General features: G+C 47.3%; 1 protein-coding gene across 4 annotated transcripts in view; it reads right to left on the bottom strand.

Moving 5' to 3' along the window:
• The window catches only part of PPP2R5C (protein phosphatase 2 regulatory subunit B'gamma), a 168,760-nt gene extending 155,283 nt beyond the window's left edge, over positions 1–13,477 (bottom strand). For 2 of the 4 annotated variants that reach the window (XM_010353637.2, XM_010353638.2), the window contains exons 1-2: positions 13,262–13,477; positions 12,225–12,290 (exon numbers count right to left, since the gene is read on the bottom strand). In XM_010353637.2, the coding sequence (XP_010351939.1) occupies positions 12,225–12,290; positions 13,262–13,288 (93 nt within the window). In that variant the 5' untranslated portion in view covers positions 13,289–13,477. The remainder of the gene's footprint in view (positions 1–12,224; positions 12,291–13,261) is intronic. The other 2 variants (XM_030931400.1, XM_030931402.1) reach the window with 2 other exon arrangements.
• Positions 13,478–13,731: the final 254 nt, after the last annotated feature.

Below are 13,731 nucleotides of genomic sequence, written 5' to 3'. Positions count from 1 at the left end.
CTAAAGCCTTGAATATTTACTGTATGGCCCTTTACAGAAAAAGGTTTACTGATTCTTGTGCCAGGACAACAGTATCTGGATGAGAGGAAGAAATAATGGAAAACAGGAGAGATTTCCCTGATCAAGTTCGATGATGCACTCACAAACAGCAAACCTCCTGAGCCTGCCTTACAAGTGAGAGTGAAGGAAGAGGCAAGTTACGGCCTCCAGTAATAAAAAGATCTGCGGAGGCAGTCACTGGTGCATCTCAGCATAGGAATATTCAACAGATGCAACTTCCATCTGGCAACCACAAAGCAGGGTGGGGCTGCAGGGAGAAAGCAGGTGCTCTGTCCCTACAGAACCCCCCTCAGGCCACGCACTCGGAGACTGGGTATAGCAGAGGATAGGAGTGAGATATGCAGCTGAAAAGGAGATTGATGTTAGGTCTGAATACTCATCTGTCCATAGCCACCTTATCCCCACACACCTTCTCTGCAGAACATCAGTAAACTGAGTGGCTGTGACAAGAAAAAGGGATTCTCCAAAGAAACCAGTCTGTCTAGGAAAAACTAAGGCTGCTAATGCAGGAGCCGGCACCTCAAAGCAAATTCTCTGCAGTTTAGTCTCTAGGGGCCAAAAGTCACAAGAGCCAGCTCCCAGCCAAGGCCTCTAAAGGAAGTGGTCAGCTGACAAGCCTGCCCGCGGCCAGCTGTGCCAGTGCCTCATCCTTGCCTGTGTGAACAAAGAAACCCTTCATCTGAGAAGCAGAGTCTTCCAGTTGGTCTCCTTGTTCAGCTCTTGCCCCTTGTTCCCACACAGCAAATAGGAAGATCCTCTTACTTCCCTACTCAAAACACCCCAGTGGCTTCCCTCAGAATAAAAACTCAAAGCCCAACCAGACTCAGTGGTTCATGCCTGTAATCCCCGCACTTTGGAAGGCCGAGGTAGGAGGATCGCTTGAGGCCAGGAGTTTCAGACTAGCCTGGGAGACACAGTGAGATCCCTTCTCTACAAAAAAAATACAAAAATCAGTTGGGCATGGTGGTGCACACCTGTAGTCTCAGCCATTTGGGAGGCTGAGGCGGGAGGATTGCTCGAGCCCAGTAGTTCAAGGCTGCAGTGAGCTATGACTGCACTATGGCACTCCAGCCTGGGCAACAGAGTGAGACCCTGTCTCTAAAAACAAAACAGCAAAACAACTCCCCCTCCTCGCCAAAATCCCAAAACCCTGCGTAGGCAGGCTGTTTATAAGACCCTACCCCACCTTGTCTGTGCCCGGCTCCCTACCTCCATCCCTCCCGCTCTGCCTACCCTCACTTCTCCTTAGCCAACTGAACACCTGGCAGTGGACACGACAAACTCACTTCCTCCATGGGGCCTTTGCACTACCTGCTGCCTCTGGCTGAATGAATATCTTGCACTAGATCTTTGCACTGTGGCCTCCTTCTTGACATTTACATTTCACTTTTCATGTCATCTGCTTGATGAGACCATCCCTGACCACCTGAAGCAGCCTCCCAATCTCCAGCAGAGGAGCCAGAGGGTCCTGTCCACCAGCAGTGTATGGAGCCATGTGAGTGGTTTTGGTTGTCACCATGGTGTTGGGATCCCCAGGGCCATTGCTCTGCAAAGGTGAGATGCTCTCACGCCCAATGTCACTAGTGCCCTGCGGAAAACACCTGCAGCACCGCACTCCGCTTTTGTGCCCTCACTAGAGGCACAGTCCACGAGTGCAGGAACTCTGCACTCTCCATGGTGCTCAGCACATGCCGGATCTCAGAATGAACCCGCTGGATGACTGAGAATGAAGGAATCCCCTGGAGGGAAGCTGCAATGTCAGAGAAAACGGCCAAGATAAACAGGAACACGATACAGAGAGAGGGTATGATCCCTCCAGGGGACAGAAGGGGGACCTGACTCCAGAGCCCAGCCTCTGCCACACTGCACGGCCTCCCTGATCTGGACAGTGGCCCCATTCATAATCAGCAGGACAGTCACAGTGGCTGTGCTCTATGAAGCAGGTCTGAGAATGGGAGGAAGATGAAGGGAGAACCTTGATTTCTGTATTATTTATTTATTTATTTATTTTTTGAGACGGAGTTGCACTCTGTTACCCAGGCTGGAATGCAGTGGTGCAACATCGGCTCACTGCAACCTTTGCCTCCTGGGTTCAAGGGATTCTCCTGCCTCAGCCTGCTGAATAGCTGGGACAGCAGGCACATGCCACCATGCTTGGCTAATTTTATTTTTTATTTTTTTAATAAAATTTTTAGTAGAGACGGGGTTTCACCATGTTGGCCAGGCTGGTGTTGAACTCCTGACCTTAGGTGATCCGCCCGACTCGGCCTCCCAAAGTGCTAGGATTACAGGCGTGAGCCACTGCACCCAGCCGTATTACTTTATTTTTTAACCATGTGTGTTTTGGCCCCAAAATAAATAAATAAATAAATAAATAAGAGAAAATGTCTATAAAGAAAGACTAGGAGGACAAAGGGTCTTGACCGCTCTTGGGTCTGTCCAGGTCCCACTCCTATGGGCAATGGAGTCTTTCTCATATGGGTATCAGGTGTAGGCCAACCACAGACCAAGCAGCAGACAGGGCCTCCCTCCCGTCTCCCCATGCACTCCCTCTTTTTCTTGCTCTTCTCTTTTGCCAATATATGCCTTCTCTTCCTTTAAATTTAACCTTAAATTTGATATTTCATATTAAGAAGAGTGATAGGTAACAAAATAAGTTCAACTAAATTAAATACACTCACATACGAACTATTTTGGAAAATCCTGTTAGGGTCTGAAGTAGCTCTGTCCAATAGAACTTTCTGTGAAGCCGCAAATGTTCCACATCTGCTGGTCCACAGAGTAGCTGCTGGCCACATGTGGTTACTGAGCCTCTGAAATGTGGCCTGTGCAACTGAGGGACTGAATTATTTACATAATTTTAACTTTCATTAATTTAAATTTAAATTTAAAATAGCCATATGCAGCAAACAATGAACATCTTGGCCAGGGTAGGTCTAACCCCTTCAGAGCCCCTTAGTACTTTGATTTTACCACTGGACGATGCCAGCCCTAGGTCAGAGCTAACACCTGCAGGCTGCAGGGTATCTGAAATTAATCTCTTGAGGGCCATTTCTGTTGTTGTTGTTGAGGCGGAGTCTCACTCTGTCACCCAGGCTGGAGTACAGTGGTGCGATCTCAGCTCACTGCAACCTCTGCCTCCCAGGTTCAAGCAATTCTCATGCCTCAGCCTCCCGAGTAGCTGGGATTACAGGTGCCTGCCACTGCACCCGGCTAATTTTTGTAGTTTTAGTAGAGATGGGGTTTCACCATCTTGGCCAGGCTGGTCTTGAACTCCTGACCTCGTGACCCACCCACCTGGGCCTCCCAAATTGCTGGGATTATAGGCATGAGCCACCGCGCCCGGCCGCTCAATCTTATATTAAAAAAATATACACCAGATAGTGTGGTGGCACGCACCTGTAATCCCAGCTACTTGGGAGGCTGGGGCAGGAGAACAGCTTGAATCCAGGAGGCAGACGTTGTAGTGAGCCAAGATCGCACCTCTGCACTCCAGCCTGGGTGACAGTGTGAGACTCCGTCTCAAACACACACACACACACACACACACACAAGATGAAGAAAAAGCCAAATGTCCTTAATAAAGCAATTTTTTCCCCTTCTGGAGAGCTTAATTTCCAGGCTTGTTCTCTCACTCCCCCAGGTGGAGAACATGAAGATGACAATGTTGTCTGGGTTTGGGAAGCAGCACTTGTTTCACTGCAGGAGCACTGGAGAGTCTCTGCTTCACACAACACACTGATAGGAACGTGCGAGATGCTTACATAGGACGTTGTGCTAAACCAGACACCACTGTGCCCTGCCCTTTGGCAGGTAACCAGTGTTTAAGGAAACACTGGACACCTGTCTTCAAATTGAAATATTCCAGATGAATCTTCCCTGTGATTTAGGAAAACATCACCGCATTTCATGTTGGTGGCAGACGGACTCACTCAGCTCCGCTAAGGATGCAGGTGGAAACCCTTCCACCATCATATGGCAGGGCCATAAGTTGCCGTTCATCCTGCTGTTGCTTTAATGTAGGAACTTTGAGCATCTTTCTTGAACTGGAAAACTTCAGATTTCATATCATTTGCTTGATGAGCTCTTTCCAGAATTGCATATACTGTAGTGAAGCTTTTACTGAAGAGGGAGAGGAATGCTGATCTTATCTACCGGCCTTAACCATAATACACACCCTAGGGTCCAATAGCTTTCTGGAGCTCCATAATTTAATGGTGAGCCAGTGTCTGCTTAGATGCTTTAAAGCATCTGATTTTCTCACCCAAAACTCCAGGTGGCTCTTTACATGAAATGGCTTCTATCTTGTCCCATCCACTCAAGGACAACAAGATCTAACTGAACGGGGGCCAAGTTACTCCTAAGTATACTGGCTGTCCAGAAGCAACAGGTGCTACACTTTCAAAAATGATGGGAAGAGCCAATACTTCCGTTCCTAACAGGTCAATACTTCCTTATTCTTTTTCATCTCCTCAATCCTCAACACAGTGCTCGCACAGAACAAGACGTGCTCAAAACAAAACCTATCTTACAAAACATATTAAATAGATATGTAACTATGCTCTACTGAGAAACATTCCAAAATACATTTAAATTAAGATATACAGGCCAGGCGCGGTGGCTCAAGCCTGTAATCCCAGCACTTTGGGAGGCCGAGACGGGCGGATCACGAGGTCAGGAGATCAAGACCATCCTGGCTAACACTGGTGAAACCCCGTCTCTACTAAAAAATACAAAAAAAAAAACTAGCCGGGCGAGGTGGCGGGCGCCTGTAGTCCCAGCTACTCGGGAGGCTGAGGCAGGAGAATGGTGTGAACCCGGGAGGTGGAGCTTGCAGTGAGCCGAGATCCGCCCACTGCACTCCAGCCTGGGCAACAGAGCGAGACTCCGTCCCCCCCCCCAAAAAAAAAAGATATACAAAGCACAAAAGATCACAGGGAAACCTTTACAGTCACTGCCACATACCAACATTTAACAACAGACTGCACAAATGATGCTGGTGCCTTAGATTATAACACCATATTTTTATGGTATCTTTTCTATGTTTAGATACACAAATGCTTGCCATTGTGTTACAGGTGCCTACAGGGTTCAGTACGATGACATGTTGTACAGGTGTGTAGCCTGGAGTGACAGGCTATTTCCTAGGCCCTAGGTGTGTAGCAGACTGTACCACCTGTTTGTGTTAAGCACATGCCATCATGTTTACAAAATGACAACATCGCCTAACAACGCAGCTCTCAGAATGTACCTCCCTCATTAAGCGATGCGTAACTGTATTTAAATGGAAATCCTATTTTGAAATACTTTCATTAAAATAAGATCTTATGAGGTTATACTTTTTACCACTGACCTTTTAACCAAGATCTTATGAGACTACACTTTTTTCCACTAAGTATGTAAAAGAAAACTAAGAAAAAACCAAAATACTCTACTTTTTAAAATTTTCACAAGACATCAGAAAAAGACCTAAATACCATAATCTTCTGCTTTAGAATAATGTTATTTATTTAAAATGAATTACACTGAATAAAAATTCTACATTAAAATTCCCTTATTGGATCAAAAAAGTGATATATAAGCCTCTTAATAAACAAGTTGTTTTATTGTTGTTGCTAATTTACAGTATCAGAAAAATCAGCAACCTAACTGATTTGAAGCTCTCCTTTTCAGTACTTTTAGAACCCACCAACTCAATACTTCTTGACTCTAGGTCCTAATATATACGGCAAGATCAAAGAAGAATCGAACTCAACTGATGCCTTCAAGGACTGAATCTAGCTAGGAAGGCAAGTCACGGGAACAAAGGTCATCTAACACAGTATATGTGGCAGAGAACTACGTACAGCTGGCCACTGGTCTAGTACGTAATTGCTATAAGCATTTAAAAGATGGAAAATGCACAGTCCAAGATGGTGAGAAACAGCTTCACTGACGTTTCTGGATAGATGAGCTTAAGTTGGAGCTACAAAGATGACAGGGGCCAGGCCCGGTGGCTCACGCCTGTAATCCCAGCACTTTGGGAGGCTGAGGAGGGCAGATCACGAGGTCAGGCGATCCAGACCATCCTGGCTAACATGGTGAAACCCCATCTCTACTAAAAATACAAAAAAATGAGCTGGGCGTGGTGGCAGGTGCCTGTAGTCCCAGCTACTCGGGAGGCTGAGGCAGGAGAATGGCATGAACCTGGGAGGCAGAGCTTGCAGTGAGCCCAGAGTGCGCCACTGCACTCCAGCCTGGGCGACACAGCGAGACTCCATCTCCCAAAAAAAAGAAAAAACACACAAAAAAAACGATGAAAGGATTCAGATGGCCAGCAGAGAATGGGGGAAGAGTATTCTAAAACAGTGGTTCTCAAAGTGTGGTCTGGGGACCGGGGGGTGTCCCTTGACCCTTTCAGGGGTCCACAAGGTCAAAACTGCTTTTATGATAACATGAAGACGTGATTTGCCCTTTAAAGCGTCATTATGGGGAGTTTTTCACAGGCTACACATACAAAATCAGAACAGTTTGCGTGCAGGGGCAGACAGCTACCTTCGATAGAGCCAGATGTTAAAGAGATTTGCAAAAACAGAGCCATGCCACTTTTCTCAGCAAATTAAAAAATTCTTTCCACATAAATGTTTTTTATGCTGATATGTGATGGGTGTTATTGTTATTATTAGCTGAACTATTTAAAAACTTTCAGCTTTAATTTCTAAGGAAAAATATCAGTATATATACATAACCCACTAAATAAAAGCTCTTTGGGGTGCTTGATAATTTTGAGGAGTATAAAGGAGTGATCCCCCTTCTGTGTAGGCACTCACTGCTGTTTGAAAGGAACTATAATGCTCAGATGTATATGTGCCAGGCATGGTTTGTAAGCAAATGTACATATTTTGGAAAGGTGTCTCCATAGTGCAGTGGCTCAACAGGGGGCGATTTGATCCTCCAGGAGACGTTAGGCAATGTCTGGAGGCATTTTGGTTGTCACACTTGGTGGGGGCCGTGGGCCACTGGCATCGAGGGGTAAGGCCAGGGACGCTGGTGAATGTCCTACAAAGTACAGGGCCATTGGGCAGCCCCGCAACAAAACATCTGGCCCCACAGTCAAGTATTCCGATTGGAACTCTTGGTCTAGAGCGGTGGAGGTCACAAAGGAGGTACCTGGGGTCTACCGACCTTGCAGCTTGTGATGTAGGACGGGAATGGGGGCTAGAGAAGGGAGCCACTTAAGGAAGAACCCCCCACTCTCTCATGCCCCAAGGGCAGCAAGCTCAGGACAGCTGCCTGCTAACAACCCCAAAGCCCGGGAGCTGCGGCTGCGGCTGCAGCGGTTGCAGGGGATGGATCCGCCCTGCGGCACCTCTTTCCCATGCCCCTGGGCTCTAAGGAAAGACCATGGGGAGGCGCTGGGAAGAGTGAGTCAAGATGTGGCAATTAAAAGCAAATGATTCCATTTGCTCCATAATCATTACATATGAATTTCAAAAAGATTTTTAAAGTATTATTTCTCTTGGTCTTCTCTGGGTTTCACTGAAGTTCAGCTTAGGGTTATATGGAAAAAGTTGGGAAAAGACTGATGGAAGCGAAGGCATGGGAGATTCTAGCGAAAGCCCCAAGCTCAGAAGTGAGCCTACGGGGTGTCAGGAGCCCTCCTTGGAGGGGTCATACCGAACAAAAGGACTGTCCTTGTCTTCCTCCCACTAACAGGTGAAAACTTGCTACAGAGACTGTGAAAAGAAGGAGTATTTCTTGCAAAGATATTTTTCATAAAAATGCTATTTGTTAACATTTAATGGGTGTATTATTAGATAAATATTTTTTAAATTTCAGTTTTAATTTCTAAAAAAATTACTCCTCCGCCTAACGCCTATGCGACCCGAGGCGACTGTCAGTCTCCCTAGGTCTAGACCATCAGGGAGTGGTGGCACTGGAATGTAAAGGGAGAGATTATAACAGGAAAAAAGTTGTTACTAAAGGTAGAAGGTGGCAAAGCTAGCTAACGAGTTGGAGAGAGGATTGTTCTTTCTCTTCAGCAACAGATATTATGTAAGAGTTGCTGTAGAGACTTTCAAACAAAACTCAGCTGAAGCAGGTGTAAAATACATGACAATACTCAAACAACCTTTAATGTGTTTAAAACAAATCACTTTACAAAAAGCACGAACACTTTTAAAAATGTAACATTGGACACAGTACACAAACTTAAAAGACACAACACCCACCTATGGTCTGATCTTACAAAATGGATTTGAGGAATCTCAGAGCAATTTATTAACATTCTAAATAATCAGAAAATATGCCTAGTTATGTTTCCACGGATTTGAATGTTACACTGAGAAGAGAGGCTCAAAAGTGAGTCTCCTTTGTTAATCTCCACAGAATTTTCCAACTTCAGGTGACCCATGAGCCCATTTGTTGCCTCGTTCCTTAGACTTCCTATGAAATAAATCAGCAATAAGGAGTGGGAAGAAACTTTTATTTCCAGGACACATGTACATAAGCAACAAGTCAAAATGAACCATTCTATCTGAAAGAGAAGAAATATGTACCAACACATGTCATTCAAGGAGAAGTTTCTAGAATAAGGCAAAAGTTACAGGGCAGCAGTTATGACCTTTAACAGAATTTTGCTACACTGAAAGATACAGCCTGCCATACTTGCAGGGAAAATGTCTTTCAAGAAGGATAGCACCCGATCTGTCCCACACATTTAAAAAGAGCCTAATCTGAAACTCATCCAATCATTTTAGGGATGAGAAAACAGGGTCACACAAGTTAGGTGACATCATTTATGGCAAAGCAAGAATCGGCAGGTTTATTTTCTAACCCCCAGGCTGAAATATTTTCCACTCTACCACTCTATCCTATACTCCAGGACTTTATCTTTCTTACTGAAAAACCCAAACCATCAAATATCCCCTTGTTCTACCCAAGAATTGTTCTGCAACATATGCCACCTGCTTTCTTGCTTTCTACGAGGCTGAAGAATAGCCAGGCAGGATTTTATTATACGGACCTGCCATATACTTCAAGTAGTGTGTTATGTCAACCAGAGGCCAGGTTCTTGAATGCTTTCTCTGTTGGGATTATTTCCATGTCGTCTGGCTGCTCTGCCCTGGGCAGGTCCCTGCTTTGCACATCTCTTAAGGCTGTGAAGCCCCAAGTAGGGTAACCGTCCCATCAGAAGGTGAGTTCACTGGGTAATGGGAGCAACTGCTCATTGTGAAGGTGACATGACGTTAAAAGGCTTGAAAGGGGCTGGGCGTGGTGACTCACGTCTGTAATCCCAGCACTTCGAGATGCTGAGGTGGGCGGATCACCTGAGGTCACGAGTTTGAGACTAGCCTGGCCAACATGGTAAAACCCCGTTTCTACTAAAAATACACACACACACACACACACACACACACACACACAAATTAGCTGGGCATGGTGGCAGGAGCCTGTAATCCCAGCTACTTGGGAGGCTGAGGCAGGAGGATCACCTGAACCCGGGAGGTGGAGGCTGCAGTGAGCCGAGATCACGCCATTGCACTCCAGCATGGGAACAAGAGCAAAACTCTGTCTCAAAAATAGAATAAAATAAAATAAAATAAAAGGGCTTGAAAGCAGCATGGGAATGTCAAGCCTATTTAAACCGTTCAGGTTAAAATATTTAAGTTAAGAGTAATACTGAAAGAGAGGAGAGGGAAAAAGTGTGCAATAATGGTTTAATTCACCTGCATGAATCAATCATATTTGGTAAGTGGGTGGAACTAGAAGTGAAGCAGTCAGCTGAAGACTGAGGGGAAAAAAAACAATAATAAAAAAGTTAAGGGTTAACTCAAAGGTCAAATGAACAGAAGTGTCCCAGTTTGTATTCCTGAAAAACAATTTACACAGTGATCTGCCAAGTGTCAAGCTTAATATGCCTCTGGTATCCTTATGAGGAAGCCGTGAAGGGCCCAACATTTCAGTATTTTTCAGTGGTAATTTCAAGCTCTGTAGTTCCAGCTCTTAAGACAGTAGCACTAGAAAAAATACAAAAAGACAAGTGGGGCATCATACTCAGGCACTGCAGGCTACACCGCAGGTCTTACATGGCTGGCAAACTGCTTTCAAAACACACATTTCACATAGCAGTGGTTTTGGTATCTTTGAGTTACTGACAGACTTTTCAGGTTTAAACTTAACATTATTCATCCTTACAGCCAGGATCTTCCCACTAAAAATAGGAATAAATGAAATATACATATTGATGCTCCTTTGTATAAGGAATATCCCTAAAGTAAGAGGATATAGGTACGTTAGCAAGAAAGTTCTGGGGAGAAGAAATCTTAGTAGTTTTAATGAAAGATCAAAAGACCAAAAAAAAAAAAAAAAGGCATATAGCATACACCTCCATAAAGTGCCTACGTTTCGTCTTCATCTAAATGAATTTAGTCAAAAGGGTGACAGGGAAGAAATAAGCCTTAAGTCAAATCCAAGCATGGCATAGTAAACCTTGGTTGTCTGCTATAAAGACAGGGAGGGACAGACTGGCACAAATGATCCTAACTATTGACATTTAAGGAACCTTTTGGATTTCTGCTTTTTGCTTTGGGGAGGGCAACAGATTTGCTGGAATAAACCACCTGCCGAAGAGGAGGGAGGTTCAGAATACACCAAATGATAGAAAAGAGAGAACGCAGAGCTAAAAAAAAGTCCACTGCAGATCATCGCCAGTTCACTGTGCTTCCCAGACAGAACTGAACTCATTCTAATTTGGCTTAAAGGAGGAAGTCTGACACTGGCAAATAAATGTCGTTTGTGATAAGACTGGGACCTCAATGATCCAGCTCTGGAGAAATGACACTCTATTAAGCCAATTATCTGCTACCCATGGATTCAAAGGCGGAGCTCCTGAACCCTTGCCCCAGGTGCTCCAGTTCAACAGTAAGTCACAAGGAAGAAAAGGCAAAGGAAAGTGGTGACTCTGCAAATCCTCTGAAGGCACTTCACGGTGTGAAGGAACAGTATCCACCTTGTTCAAGTAGATGCAGTCCTCACTTGGCATTCCAGCTGTTCCTCAAGGAGGCCAAAGCCAAGAAGCAAAGAAATTCACAAGTGGCCAATGCACGCACGCGCACCCACGCAGGCGCGCACACACACACACAGAATGTGAACAACAATAACATATCAAAATTAGGTAAATTTTTCAAATACCAATATTACGGGGGAAAGAGGCCAAGGAATCATCAACAGAAATAGGGAGCTAGCCCAGGATGTCAGCAGCAGAGATAGTATGAAGGAAAACAAAGGTGATGGAAGAAAAAGAACCAACCACTGAGTCGCCTGGCAGCTTGCAAACAAGTGGCGGTGGGAGGGGGATGACCCTAAAGCTAAAAGCAACATAGTAACACCCACCATAGACCCCATAACACCAACAGGAGGGCTGCTGGGTTTGAGGTGTGGGAAATGAACTTAAAAATACCAGTTCCAGGCTGGGCACAGTGGTTCAGGCCTATAACTCCAGCACTTTGGGAGGCTGAGGCGGGCGGGTCACGAGGTCAGGAGTTCAAGACCAGCCTGACCAACATGGTGAAACCCCATCTCTAATAAAAATACAAAATTAGCAGGGCATGGTGGCAGGCACCAGTAATTCCAGCTACTCAGGAGGCTGAGGCAGGAGAATCGCTTGAACTCAGGAGGCAGAAGTTGCAGTGAGCCGAGATCGAGCCACTGCACTCTAGCCTGGGTGGCAGAGTGAGACTCCATTAAAAAAAAAAAAAAATTAGCTGCATGTGGTGGCACATGCCTGTGGTCTCAGCTACTTGGGAGGCTGAGGTAAGAGGATCACTTGAGCCTGGGAGGCGAGGGGTAGCAGTGAGCAGAGATTGAGCCACTGCACTCCAGCCTGGGTGACAAAGTGAGACCCCGTCTCAAAAACAAACAAACAAAATACCCCCCAAAAGACCCACAAACCAACTCCATAGGCAAGCACAATTTTCATAAAATCATTAATAGTTTTCCAAAGCAAAACAGTAAATACCTAAACAACTAAAATTGAGGGTTATGAAAGACACCACAAAAAAAAAAAAAAAACAACCTCACAGAGAGAAGCATTTAGAAGATTCTAGGCTTTATCACTCTCAGTTTTTCTACCTTAAGTTAAAAGCTGTGTATGAAATACAAAGTCAATATGTGATGACAGTTACCTCTGATTCTACTGTGTCTTGTCCTTCTTTTGAACTTTTTCCACTCTTCCCTGCTTTTGGTGATTCCTGGTAAACATCAAGCAAAGGCAATTAGTCTTCTCACTTTTTAGACAGGTAAACATCAGATAAGCCAAATGCAATTTTAAAATTGATTTATACAACTTAACTAGAGCTTCTGATATTTTTAATTCATCCCATCAGAAAATTCTATATCACACTGTTTAGGATTCCAACAGTGCTATGCCCCCTACCCCCCATTCAGATTCCTTTCGTTTTATCTGCATTTGAGGTTGAAAACTTCAAGCAGAAAACAGATATATCCAATTTTACACAGTGCTTCTGGCATTTTGAGATCCATACCACATCTCTTTCTTCCTTCCCACCCTAAACCCTATGAGTGAGGATTTCTGGGATGATAATGAAACGCTACAGAGCTCCACCTGAAGCAGAAACATACCCGCCCCCCTCGAATGCAAACGCAGCACCCTTGCTCGCAGCCCTCACCGCCGCCGCCACCCAGGATAATAATAGTGTTTGAGAGCCTCAGAGCGTCCCTCCGGGGCGGCACAGAATTCCTTACCAGCTTTCAGCGGGGTCCCTTCCCACTCCCTTTCCCCCGTCCAGGGGTTCCTCCCCAGGAGTCTACAGCCCCCACCCCTGAAGCTCCTTTCCGGGAGACTGCGAGGCTGCGAAACCCCTTGGCGGCCGCACCTGCCCGCCCAGGCCCATGGCGCGCTGTCGGGGACAGGCGCCCTTCCGACCCTCTCCCCGGGCCGCGCCCTCCCTCCACGCTCAACCCCAGCCCGTCACGAAGGTCCCCGCGGCTCCGGCGCGATCCCCGGGCTCCCCGCCCCCACCAGGCTTGAGGGCGAGAGAAGCCAGGGGATGCCTGGCCCCGCCACCCTCGGGGACCGGGAGCCCGCGGTGTCGGGCGGGGAGGCTGAGCCCGGGCCCGGGCGCAGGACCCCGGTGCCGTCGCGCCCTCCCGCGGCAGTCCCTCCCCGCTACCTCCGTCCCGCGGCCGGGCCCGGACTCACTTTCTCCTTCTTGTTTTTATTCGGCATGGCTGGAGCGGGCCACCTCCGCCGCCGCCGCCCCTGCCGCCGCCTGCCCCCGCAGCAGCAGCGCCCCCACCCCGGCCGTCGCGCCCCCGCGGCCGCCGCCGCCGCCGCCGCCGCCGCCGCCCGGGGACTGAGTCGTTCGCTCGCTCTCGCTTCCCCTTTTCCAGGCTCCCAAAGGCTGCGGCAGCCGCGGCGGCGGCGGCGGCGGCGGCAGCGGCGGCGGCGTCTCTCCGCCCCTCCCCCGGCCGGCCCGCCCCGCCCCTCCCCACCCCCGCCGGCCGCCCCGCCCCGCCCGCTCGCCTCTCGCCCCGCCCCCGCGCCCGGGCCCGCCCCGCTGCCCTCAACAGCGCCCTGCCATTGGTCGACGCGCCCCCACGTGCCCTAACGCTCCCCGCTACTCCCACCCTCTCCGCGCGACCGGTTGACACCCGCGCTCTCAGTCGCGA

The sequence above is a fragment of the Rhinopithecus roxellana genome, chromosome 5 (assembly GCF_007565055.1).
Source record: "Rhinopithecus roxellana isolate Shanxi Qingling chromosome 5, ASM756505v1, whole genome shotgun sequence".
Classification (NCBI taxonomy): Eukaryota; Metazoa; Chordata; class Mammalia; order Primates; family Cercopithecidae; genus Rhinopithecus; species Rhinopithecus roxellana.
Note: the sequence above shows the minus strand (reverse complement) of the source record. Positions and strands in the feature narration are given on the sequence as shown.